The sequence below is a fragment of the Anas platyrhynchos genome, chromosome 6 (assembly GCF_047663525.1).
Source record: "Anas platyrhynchos isolate ZD024472 breed Pekin duck chromosome 6, IASCAAS_PekinDuck_T2T, whole genome shotgun sequence".
Taxonomy (NCBI): domain Eukaryota; kingdom Metazoa; phylum Chordata; class Aves; order Anseriformes; family Anatidae; genus Anas; species Anas platyrhynchos.
Window position 1 is genome coordinate 6,600,993 of NC_092592.1, and position 13,073 is coordinate 6,614,065.

General features: G+C 48.7%; 1 protein-coding gene across 9 annotated transcripts in view; it reads right to left on the reverse strand.

The window, feature by feature from the left end:
- The window catches only part of OIT3 (oncoprotein induced transcript 3), a 46,048-nt gene that overhangs the window by 22,347 nt on the left and 10,628 nt on the right, over positions 1-13,073 (reverse strand). For all 9 annotated transcript variants that reach the window (XM_072040310.1, XM_072040309.1, XM_072040308.1 and 6 more), the window contains exons 4-7: positions 10,930-11,052; positions 8,063-8,185; positions 2,780-2,940; positions 1,844-2,259 (exon numbers count right to left, since the gene is read on the reverse strand). In XM_072040310.1, the coding sequence (XP_071896411.1) occupies positions 1,844-2,259; positions 2,780-2,940; positions 8,063-8,185; positions 10,930-11,052 (823 nt within the window). The remainder of the gene's footprint in view (positions 1-1,843; positions 2,260-2,779; positions 2,941-8,062; positions 8,186-10,929; positions 11,053-13,073) is intronic.

Consider the following 13,073-nt stretch of genomic DNA (forward strand, 5'->3'; position numbering starts at 1 on the left):
ACTGGGAAAATCCCGACAGCTGCGGGAGAGGTGCTGAGGGGTGCTCCTGCCAGCTGCAGACAGTAGGGAATTAAGGGGCACAAAAGTAGGAGAGGAGTTTTCCCATCCCCCAGCCTACAGCATAGCCCCTCAAATTTAAACAGCGTGTCCCTCTGGAAGTCTCAGCTGCAGTTAACTCCTGTGGGTCTGATCCTACGCAATCAAACTGACTTAAAAATCTCGTCTTTATTGCCTTGGGCTTCTGGGGCTGGGTTGACAGAAAGCAATAGGGTTACTGCAGCGCTGCTTGTAGCACAGCCCCAGCTTGTTGCTCATTTGACTTTTTAATTGCTGTGAGCACAGCGAGAGCCAAAGAGCTCTGGTTAGCCCAGCAGCACATCCTTAGCCCTTGGGCCAAACGGGGCACCGGGCATGTGGCGATGGCCGCGGAGCTGAGCAGGCTGGACGGGAGCTCCAGCCAGCCTCCTCCAGCCCAGCTTTCCCTGCCGTGAAGTTTTAATGCCCTCTGCAGGATAACAGCACCAAAGGGGCTGCTGCTGCCTTCCCCACCGGGAGGGAAAACCTTTCTTTACCAGAAAGGTCCCGGCTGCTTGCTGTGTAATTCCTCAAACCAGTGCTGCGGTAAATAAAAGAGAAGGCATTTTCTGCCTCCTCTCATCTCTATTCAGCTCAGGTTTTGGCCGCTGTTTTGAAGGGCCATCATTTTTACTCGTGGTGGGGACGGAAGGAATGTTTGGAGCCTTGAGTTTGCCAGGGTCCACAGGCACAGCCAGGGAGTCGATAAATCAACTCTCCTGTTACAAATCTGCTCACAACCCCCCGAAATGTCACGTACTGACAGATCGCAGCCTCGGCTGGGGGGAGAGCAAGTAATGCTGCAACCCTGGCGAGAGAGAAATGAAAGCAGTGTCTCTGTGTGCCGCACTCCCTTTTGCTACCAGACAGTCGCACAGGACCTGTCATCACCAGCTGCGACAGCGGGCGATTCGGCCTGGCAGCCGAGGAAGCAATTGTTGTCCTTATTAGACAGTTTGGCTGGCAGAACACAGGGCTCACACGAGCCCAGGCCCTTAACCGGTGGCTCTGACACTCGAGTATGCCTTTGGCAGGACTCTCCTGCCCAGAGGAGAGCAGACTCGCTGTCTGGTGGGGCTGCCAGGAACTGCTGGGGGCACACACGCCACAAGCGACGTGGCATCACGGCACTGCCACCCCAACGAGCCCCTGAAAACAGGCATCACCTTAGCAGCCAGAGCAGCCCCCAGCCTCTGACGTGACCAGATCCTCTCTGAGCTTTTCACTAGCACCTCCTGGAAAGACCACTGCCCCCAGACCAACCCCAGCGGGCGTAGGGTCCTCCCTAGGGATCGCTGCACTGATAACAGGCATCAGGGAGAGAGCAGAGCACGGGGAGCTCTTGGAGCTCCAGCCAGCACCAGCCACGGAGTCTGCTGGCACACATTATAGGAAAAAATTCAGAAACTTCCTCCGGTTCCTGGACAGCTGCATGGCAGTGGCACACAGCCACTGGGGCGCTGCTGATCAACCAGGAACTGCAGGCTGGCAGAGAGGGCGTCAACAAGGATCTCCCTTTTGTGGGAGCCAAGTCAATTATCCACAGGTCTAATTACAGAAAAGGATGCCCCATAAAGGCTGCTCTTGCAGCACCCTCTTTCACTGCCCCCCACTCTTTCTCCCAGCATGACAGGATGGGTGCTGGCTGCTGGTGATTACGAGGAACACAGCAGAAGTGACAGCACTTCCCGGGTCACACAGGCAGTGTGGCTTAGCCCACTGCCACTTTCCATCCAAGAGCCAGCAAGGAAGGGAACAGTGAACTCACCCGTCTTGAATCAGGTAGTACTTGAGGATCTCGTCGATTTTGGAGGTGGGAGTGGCAAAGCAGCTCTCTACCAGCGTCTCCAGTCCATTGACATGCACCAAGGGTTCAATCCCAAAGTAGAGAGAGTCCCGAAGCTTGAGGGTGGGAAGGGCACCCCTGTAGGGTTCATCAAAGTCTTTGTCTTTGAAGATCTCAAGAGTGAAGGGGAAGATGCCCTGGTTGCGACTCATTATTTCCAAGGGCGAGTTCTTTAGGTTGGGCACGTAACCTTCGGAGATGGTGTACCGGCGTGGGAACTCGCAGGTCACCGGGATCAGCAGCTTGCTGGTGCGGACGATGATGTCCCCATTGCTCCCTGGAGTCTGCTTCGGCAAGCCAGTCACCAGATTGGTGGCAATGATTTTATCATTTATCACCTGCAGCAAAAAAGGGGGTTAAAAGGAAAGGGGAAGTCACTGAGAAAGGCCTCTCTGAGGTCGGATCAGCAGCTGAATTTATCTCGTGCAGGAAACTCAGACATAAAAGAGCCACTGCGAATAGAGCTTATGAATTTATCCACTAGAGCAATATTCATCTTCACTTACTACCCAAGGGCCTCTGTCAGTTTGCTGCCAACCTGGATGCACTGCACTCCTGCAGCAAGCAGGGGAGCTGGCTTCCAAGTTGCCACCCACCTGGTGAAAGGCACTCTCTGGTTCCTGACCAGCTGCCAGTGCAACCTCCAAAACATGCTCTGGGACCAGATACTGCCTCAGCAGGAGGCTCAAGAACGGCACCACTGGCCTTTTCCACACAGACTGACGGTGAAGCCACCTCTGTGGAGCAGTAGGTGAGTCTGCACCCCCATGCTGATGCAACTTCTTTCCCCAGAGGCCATGAAACCAGTCCCCAGGTCTGAGAGATCCCAAGAGGCAGGACAGCAATGGTTGTACATACATCCACAACGGTGCCGCAGGACTTCAAGGAGAAATGGATGTTGACGTGAGTGCCATTGGATACCCCTTTGCAGGAATTGTTGATGAGGGAAAGGTCCAGGCCTCCAACCAGGTCCTTTGGGATGCTCACCTCAATAGAGCTGGACTTGCACAGCACTGGAACTACAAGAAAAGGCCCAGAATAAGTCCGCACTGCAAGTCTAGCAGGGTGCTGGGGAAGGGCTGTATCAATTACTAGGAAAAAAGGGGGATCGTTTGTTGCATTTATAATTCTATCTTGCTGTAGTAATTTAAGCACCTATCTTAAACTCCCAGCTGTGCAACAGACCTTCTGAGCTACCACTGCCCCAAGTTTTCTGGTGCAGGGCTGCCACAAAAGAGGACGATGACAGCTACACAGCAGCAAAAACTTAACTATGCAGCATTTCCAGCTACACTTTATGCTCAGCACAGGTCTGATTGATTATCCCCAGCACTGCTGTCCTGGGAAAAGCCTTTCCCAGAAACAGTTATGAAATTCACAACGCCCCAGGCAGAGCCATTTTTAAGACCCTTTATCAGGTTTTACATCAAACACAGAACGTGTCAAAACAAGGCAGAATGACTCCATACGGATGCCTAAACAAAATGGAAGCATCTCATAATGACATAATAATCAATATTTTTATGAGCAACATACCCAGCTCTGACAAACTCAATTAGCTCCTTCCACCTCTTACCAAACTGCTTTTAATTTTCATAAAAGACTTCCAAGTGAGCTTTATTTTTTGTTTAAATTCTACTACATAAGAAGTGGGAGAAAGTGCACAGACTGGACAAAATGAAAAAGGTAAAAATGGGAAATAACTTCCAATATGGAAGTAACTGGTACATGTATTCCTTGGTTGGAGACATGTCTATTCAGTTAGCTATAGGGCAAGCATAGTGTTGCTTGCATTTTGGTCCCTTCTCAACCAGAAAAATAAACCCTCTCTAGAATTATCATTTAACATATTTTAAAATCACATGACAAAACTTTCTGCAAATATACTTGGCTCCCCAAGCTTCTCCTTAAAATTAATTATACTCCCCATCCTTGACATTCCGATGATCTGTCTCCACCTAATTCTGATCGAGTTTATATAACTTGATTATGCATTTCGGACACAAGGAACAGTTCCAAAACCTGCCCCCTCCAAAAGAAAATTCTCCTGTCCCAGCTAAAGTATATTTGTAACAGTTACTGTGTATCTGGAGGGAATATATTTTTTTGAAAGCTCATTATTTTCAAGGTGATATGCTAAAATACATGCAGCATGCCCAAAGCAATACACTAATGACATTACTGGGTTAGAATGGAAAATTAATGAACTAAGAATTACCTGAACATTTCCCCCACTAAAAGAAGAAGGCAAGTGGGAATAACTGAGCAAGTCAAATGGCAAAGCTCACAAGGAGACAAAGGGACTTGGTGAACACAGTGCAATGCAGACAGAGAGAAGAATGTCCCCTGGAGAACGGAACGGCTCGATGCGCGTTTAGAGCTTCACTGTTCTAGTGACTCCTTGATGAATGCAAACACTTAATGCTTTCGTAAGGGTGTACTTCTGGGCAAGGGGGTTTGGATCCCAGCTGCAATTCTGCAGAGTTCAGCACCACTTTTGTTCATGCTATAGCTGCTCCTAAATGTCTTTGGCACTGAAGGGAAGAAAGGAGAAGCAACTGCCCTATATAACCACTGCTCTGGCACTGCCCGTGTGCCTCCCAGCACCTAGGCACAGAAACAAGCGCATGGAAGCAGGTGTGGCTATGCCTGTGAGCAGCTCTGCTTGTGATTCAGGCTCACTGCTGCTGAGCAAAGTGCTCTGGGAAACTCCTCAGAAGAACCGGTAATATAATTCAAACCGCATTAGACATTTGCACACCGAGGAGTAATCAATACTAGGAACCGTGCTTCCATTCTCTCAGCTTCATGATGTGGTGCAAGCAGAGACTGCTTGCAGCAGCGTGATTCAGCTCTGAGCACTCCTGGTTCCCCCAGGACAGACAAGGAGGACGCGGGGTGGCTGACGAGGAGCTGGCAAGGCAGCGGTGACTGCATGCAGGCGTTATTCCAGAGCAGAAAGGAGTAATCCTGGCTGCCAGGGAACCCTCTTTTAGTCACAGATCTTTGCATCCATTCAGGGAGCTGCACTCTCCTGTCTTGCTGTCAGATGTGCAGCCCAGCCTGGCTCAGTGCAGGCTGTGAGGCTCCTTGAAGCCTCTCTGAGGCTATGCCAGTCAAGCAGGTCGGTTCCTCACCCTCACGCAGAGCACCTGTGATCACATCACATCACATCACACTCCTTGTTACGCACCTTGAACTTGCCTGCAAGGTACCCTGAGCACGGGAGGAAGCTTGTGGCCAGGCCAGTGCTTACAGTGCTGCCAGCAGTTGGCACCCTGATCCTTATCCAGCCCGTGGCTCCCTCCTCAGCCTCTCACAGAACAGCTGCTTGGAGCAGGGGCTATTGTTGTGTGTGGCAGAACAGGCTCCCTGCTGCTGGGGAGCCCTGAACCACTCCTACAAACACAAAGAAGCTACACCATCATTCCCTGTGAACACACGCACAGCTGGGACATGGGAGAGGAGAAAAGCATTTCACCAAACACTTCAAGAAGAGGTGGGGTATGAAGGTGGTCTGCAAAACTCCAGCTGGTATGGCTGGCTGGGATCCTTCTGGGAAAATGGCAACCCAGGCTGTGATTTCTGTGGGGGAAGATTAATATTTGTTCTGAAAGTACAGGCAGTGCAGGGGAGGGTTGATAAGGTGCAGATCCAATGCTCCAGGCAACTGTGCCTGCCCTGCACCGTTAATTGTATCACTATAAACCTGATTAGATGCCATAAAGAATTGTGTGGTACGGTTCCAGATACATTCTGTCATATCTCCTCAAAACTGCAGACCAGTGGATAGGGACATAAATTCATGAAATGCAAAAGAACAAGCAATCTTGCTTGATGAGATGTCGTATCCCGAGCCCCAGCTTGGCACCTGGGAGTGCTGCCGGTCTCATTAGCAGCCTCCAAAGGAGGAGAAACGTTGGCTGGGAAACGCGTGGCCTCCTATCCCTGCTGGGGTTGCCTCGGGGAGCCAGGCTGAAGAACGCTGCTCTTTTCTGGCCTCTATCCATCAATCACACCTTCAAGAAACATGAATAATCACAGCTCCTGGAAATCCCCATCCCCGCCTGGCTCTGCTGAAGCAGCGAGCAGCACCAAATCCCAAGGGTGCAGTGCTCACCCCTGGAAACAGGAGAAGAGACTGAAGGTGTGAAAAGGAAGCTCAGGTTGCACCCTAAATGAATTCAAAATGTCAAAGCAGGGGATTCCAGGCAGCAGAGGGCAACTCAGCCCTGCTGCAGGCAGCCATCAGCCTTAGCTTTGCCTGCAGGGCAGCGAAGACAGGATCTCTGCAGATGCAGCACTTTCTTCCAGACTCTTGGCAAGTCTTTTTCTGCTATGTAAGCAATTCCAAGCATTAGGTATTTGAGCGGTGGGGAGAGAAGGGGACAAGGAGATGCCACTGCTCCTGTGTCACTCCCAAGGGAGTGAGGCTGGGAGGTGGCACTCCAGAAGAACAACCAGCTGCCCCAACTGCAAGGCTTGCTCCTCTCCAGGGACACCCCTACATCATTCACCATGCACCTTCCTACCAGGAGACCTGCAGCCAAACAGCCTCCTTTCCTGCACGGCCACCACCCGCCCTTGCCCCGCAGGACTGTGCCTGGGATGTGGGTTAACAGTCACACGCACACGGGATAAAACAGACGCTGCTGAATCCCTTTCTTTCTTGAAATAAATTTCATTTCATTTCTTGAAATGAAAGGGAGTCATTATATATACATATAAATACCTGCCTTTCCTCTAATTCTTGTGCTAATTTTATATGACTGCAAAATTAGCCTTGTATGGCTTGCATTTCTACAAAGCTTAGAGCAGAAATTGCACCAAATAGAATGATTCCAGCAGTCCCTCTGGGGCAGATCTGCTGCGCTGGCCACCATGAAGTCTGGATCTGTTTCTCTAAATGAAGTCTGGGCAGTTTGTAACACATCAGACCACCAGAGATTCAGCGTGGTCTGTCCCTACCAGGGCATGCCCCTTCTCCAACTTTGTGCCGTGCCTGCCAGGACTACAAAGTGGCCTGGTAAGTCAGACAAGGCCAACGGAGAACATGACCTCTGCCTGCCTTTTGTGCACCCACATGGCTCTCTCAGCACGCAGTTCTGAACTTTATGCCCTTTCAGCAGAGGATCGTAGTAGACATCTCTGTAAGACACAGGCTGCTCGTTGCTTTCTGCACCTCAGGGAGTCAGCTAGATGTAGGATTATGAGGCCCAAAAGATTCCTGGATTCAAGTTCTGGATTATAAGAAGTCACTGCATGAGCAGCTACAGACTGCTTAACTGTCAATAGCCTCAGGACCTGTCTCCCTGATTCTCTGCTCCCTGCACTCACTGCTCGAGCCAGACTATCTCCTGGGAGCCTGGAGGTATTTGCACAGGAAATCTCACTCAGCTCTTGCAACCCAGGAAAGGGAACCTGTTTATTCCAGGAGCATGCCATAGGTGCATGTGAATTGGCAAGGACTTACTCCTGGTGTGCAGGAATGGAGTAGACTTCACATGGACACCTTCCAAGAACAGTGTTGCCCTTGCCTCTATGTAGAAGCATCAACGGTCAATTTTCAGATGCAATCTTGAGCACTTTTCCACGGGACAGCAGAAAAAAAGTACCAGTAACAGAGCTACTGTCTTGCTACAAGGCATGGGAATGCTTACTGGAGTGGCTACAGAGAAACTGGGCAAAAAATGCCTCTCTCTTTTTCTTTTAACCTCAGTCTTGGAAGTGACTGAACCACTTCAGCTGAAATTTCAAAAGACCGCTTTGAGGCATGGAAAATTTCAGTTCTAGTAGCGTAAATTTGGCAAAGGCATACACAGCTGAAGCAGAACAATATAATGGGAGGTGTTTAGCAATCTCAATTGTAAGCGAACACTGCCAAACCCGCCTGTGATGCAAGATGCACCCAGCTGGGTCCTGTGTCTCTCTTCTGCTTGGTAAAAAGAGCCATGTCCCCGGGCTGTCAGTTCTGGATGATCTGTCTGTTGTTCATGACAAAAGTCCATTAACCAAAGTGAAAAGGAGAGACTAACAGAACACAACAAAATCAAGAGGAAAAGTCCCTTCAAATGTGCTTTTCATTTGCAGGGACCACAGGCTGTCAGGATTCTTTGCCCGGTCTCTTAATTGTTGACCTACCTTGGCAAGTGTGGTTGTCTTCTGACAGAACAAGTCCCCTCGGACATTCACACTGGTATGAGTCTTCCACTTCGATACAGGTATGGCTGCAGCCTCCATTGTTATTGTGACAGCCTTCGATTTCTGCAAAAGACAGGAAAATCAGCACACCCTGCTCCACAGGAAGCTCTGCAGGCCCCAGCATATTCACTGACTAACAGCGCGACCAGCACAGAGCTTGAAGGCAGCAGCACGGTGAGAGTTTGCTTCCAAGAAGATGCAGCGCAAACCTATTTTTAATTGTCCAATTCCTGTGTTTGCCGTTTCATCATGAAGTCAACAAGGAATTCCATGAAAAAGCTTACCAAATTAAACCACGTGCTGTAACTGACTTACACAAAGAGGCTGAATAAGCAATCTCAGCTTGGCCCTTCCTAGCTTCCAAGACATTCTCTAAATCTAAGTGTTTATGTTGTTTCTTACCTCAAAAAGGTGAGGGAAAAATGTCTCAGGGAGGACAGACTCCCAGGCAGCCAGTTCCTATCCCCAGCTGGGAACAGCAGAGGGAAGACATGAGGTGGTGGCATCCCAGATACTGCTGCACCCCCTTTGTAAGCTGAGGAAGAAATTCTGCTTGTAGGAGTTTATTTAGCAGGACTTTTGCTTATTTAAGACTGCATTTTTGGCTTAGAGGCTTGCTCCCGGAGGTGCATTATTACAGGGACAGAAAGATGCAAGCTCATGGTGTAAGGTTGGTTCCACTCCTAAATTTTTCCCATCTAATGTGCAGAGGGGAGAGAGCAGCACAGCTAACTGGGGGATTTCTCATGGTTTTTCTTACACTGTTACTGTTCAGGTGAGGCTGTTCTTTGAGAATCTGAATTTTCACGTAAAACATATTCCCAGCCACTACAGCTGTGGAAGAGTCTGAAGGATCATACAAATATACTCTGAAGATTTGAAAAAGCAAAGGAAATAAGATCATTTCCAGTTGTCGGTGGTCTTCTACAATTTTCTATAAAGAATATATCATGGATGGAGGGAGTGGTTTCTTTAAATAATCTTCTCTGATTGATTTTTTTTAACCCTTTGTGATGAATACTGCTAGATGTTCTCAGCAAAACAGAAGTGAATATAACGTGTATGAATCACAAAGACAAAATATTTCTCCCTAAGCCTGCCATCACAAACGACTGTGTGGTTTTAACTGAAATGTAAAGAAAACAACGGAAAACCCATACTCGATCTGACCCATTGCATGGAAAACAACAGCCTCAACACTCCACGTGAGTCAAAGTAACGGGTAAAACATTGTGAAGGAAACGCTGAGATACTCTTAACCCTACTCAGTCTGACCAGCTCAGGTAATCAAGCTAAATCTCTTGCATTCATTCTTTTCAGCACCAGCTGTGCAGTGGCTCACAAGTAAATCACATACTCTAATGGCTCACAAAGCTGAGGGCACATCTTTAGAAACACAGCTCACTAACAAGATTGTAAAAATCCCCAGCAGCAATGTTAAACTCACAGAAAGCACCATCCTTCTTGCAGAAGGGGAAATTAAATGATATATCAAAGGCCCTAAATTCCAACTTTGGGAACGGCAGAAACAAATGAGTTTCCAAGCGCAGGCTATTCCAGCCCTGTCAGAAACCTGCAGTGCTCAAGAACACAGCCTGCCACGTAGCACGGCTGGTTTATGTGACACCCCGGCAGCTCAGTGCTGGATGTGGAAGGGACAAAGCCTGCTGATCAGTTTGGGCTTTGGACAACTGAACAAGGAGTCCAGGAGTAGTCTGGATGACTGACGTTTTGTTAACAGAGCTTGGAGAGGACATTTTCACAAAAGTGAAATGAAAGGTGCTTTGCTATCTAAGGGGAGAAAAAAGAACAAAACCCACAGCTTGGAACCATCTGTCAGTGTACCATAAAGAGGAGTGGCAGCCAGCCCAAAAATACAATATCCACCTCTCTCTCTTTCTCTGCAGCACGGATGCCTGCCACTCAGCAGCTAATGTAAGGCTGCACGCAGGCTGCAGATGTACTCAGTTCTGGCAGTTAAGTGGCTCCAAAGTGAGGCACTTCGGTAGCTATCAGTCTTACCTGAGGCCCCACAGTTTCTATGATCATACTTGGGCTGACCACAGAACACATCAGGCACCAGTCAGGATTTGCTGTTTTTTTTTTTTTCCTGCCCAAAGATGTTTGTGCATTGCTAGTGACAACAGCCCAAAACACCAGCTTGGTCTGTAAGTCCCTGCCAAGCCACCAGTCTAAACTCTTCAAAGATTTTCTACCTTGCTGTGCCACTACGGGGAGGTAACTGCAGTAGCTGTGTACAGCCGAGCCCACAACTAATCCCTTACAAAAACTGAACAGGCCAAATGCAGCCCTCATCTTAACTCTGGCTTCTGCTCATACACGGGCTCCCTCTCTCCTCAGTTGCTGTCCTGGGAGGAGAAGAGATCCTCATACTCTAGCCTAATCTCATGACATTACCCCACACCTGATGCCAGCTGTGAAAGAAGAGTAAAGCTAAATCTTCCCCTCCACGCTTATCATACAAATCTCCTGAGCCACATCCCAGCACCTCCAGCAATAACTGGCTCTGTCCGGACAACCAGTCTCTCAGATGCACTGCTGCCTTTCCCCCTGCAGGGAAAAACACAAGCAAATCCCAACAGAAATGAACGAGGCAGGGAGCACAACCAGGAGGCTCCTCTCTGCTTGATTAGAAGGCTGTTTCAGGAACAGCATCACTGGCAAGCAGGGAAGTGATATGATTGACATTTCATCCCCGCTGCAAGGGGCCAAGACAGAACTCGCACGGCCAGGAAAAGGGAATGATTTACGCTGTTCCCAGCAGGCTGTCAGAGCTGAAACCTCACCTTCACAGGTCTTTCCGTCGCTCCCCAGCGTGCGCCCAACCCCACACTCACAGCGGTAGGAGTTCTTCAGGTTAACGCAAAATTCGCTGCAGCCTCCGTTGCCCTGCTCGCATTCATTTTCATCTGCAAAAAGCAAACTGTCAGAATGTGCCCGCTGGTAGACGCATCTGGCAAAAAGGGGCTGCTACAGGGGAGCGCTGGCTGGGCTGTGGAGTCGATTTCCTAGCCCCATGATATCCCACTAAGCAATAAAGACCTCTGCCTAGTGACAGCAGCAGTGTTTTGTCATGCTGTGTCTAGCTCAGGAGCAAAGCAGTCATGGGGAAAAGCTGCGTGCATGCAGCAGCCATTTCAGAGTAAAGACACAGTCCCACTGGGAAACTTCCAAATTAGTTCCACATCCTGAGGGAGCTCAAGCTTTCATTTATTCTCTCATCCTAAACCATTTCCCCCCCCGTTCACAAAGATGTTACAATGAACACGACTTCCCTACCCGGTGAAAGCAGGTGAATACCAGAATCTGTCAGAAATAAACCCCATCTATTTTTGCATCACACCTGCTGCTGCTACATGTGTACAATTACCCTGTAGCAACTTTAAATGATTCAACCTTTATTTCAAAATAAAGGCACATGAATAAAAAAGCAGCTGTAAACATATAAACAAAGCTGAAATCAAACCAAAACACACAATGAATTCCATGGAGCTTCCCCAAGAAAATTACATCCTGAGAAACTTCAGCATTCTGTCTCCTTGCCCTGGTTCTGGCTGCTCCCTGCCCCGGACAGCTCAAGTGCTCTCGCAGAACAGAAACAGGTATTTATTAACTGAAAAACCACACAAGATGCTTTTCAGTCTCTCGGTTAAAGCTGTGAAAACTTCTCCTGATTTTCTCTATTTAAAGGTTACAGTTCCTCTGTGTCCATTTATCTGTTTTTGTTTGTTTGTTTGTTTTTGAAAAGTACTTTGTTCTCTGAGATTCTCATTCTTCAGCCTTATTTAATCTGTGTGCAGTAAGTGAATCAAATAGGAGAGAGGGAGGCGCAGCCATTGCTATTGCCGAGCCACAAAACTGATGATTTCTCGCAGGCAGGCCAGAATGCTGAGCTTATCAATCACTGCTCACATGGGGTTCCACCAAAACAGCTTAGGAGCTACCATTTACTAGCTGTCAGAAGCTTAAAAATAAGAAAAGACAAACACCACTTTAAGAGACAGGTCAGAGATGCTCTCTCTCAGGTGAAAGAGGTCCCAGACATAAGACAAAATCTGCAGCTTGCAGCCGGTGGTGGCAGCTCCTTCCGCAGGTGATGGGAATTGAGTATTTTAGCCAAAGAAATGCCTGCTACCCAGCTTTGGAAGGGAGGAAGCACATCCAGGAGAGACACAAACACTTCCCTTTCCACAACTCTACAGGCTCCACACTTCCCCTTCTAAAAATAAAACTAAAGCTGCTAAAAAACAGAGGGTGAACAGCAAAAGGGCTGCTAGCAAAGGCTCAGAAATGTTGCTAGGACATCCTAGAGCTTGGCTTGGGAAAGGGCTGTACCCAGCAATTCACCTTCAGTGGAACTGGTGGCTCCATTACAAAATATAAGAGCTAACTTTAACCCCCGGGTAAGTTTGCAAATGGCAATACAAATTGGGATCAGCAGTTCTAAATGGGATTCAGAGCATCTAACACACTGAAGTCAGTCCAGCAGAGGGGAGGTTCACAGACACAAGCTGCTTTGCATTACTGCAGCATCCTCAGCTCCCAGCGAGCTGGGAAGGGGAGAACATTCCCCATAGGGGAAAGGCACAGGAAAGGCCAACACAGACTTGTTTATTTTCCTCAGAAGGCTGGTGGGATTGCATTCAAAGCAGGCATGAATGTGCAGTTCCTCAGCATAACACAAAGTTGGTAGAAGGAAAACTGAGCCATATGACAAGAGAGGATGACGGCAGGTAAACGGATGTGATTATTACAGCTGAACCCTTGTGCCATCTGCTTATCGTGAGGAGAAGCAGCAGTGCAGAAATCCTGCCCCACCTGGCCTCAGAAGGATGAAGGTATCGCCAGCACGTGCAGGCAGGCCTTTCCTGAGCCTGCCACACATTTATCGAGTGCTGCTGCTTGCCAGGGGCACTTGTGCCTGCAGGTC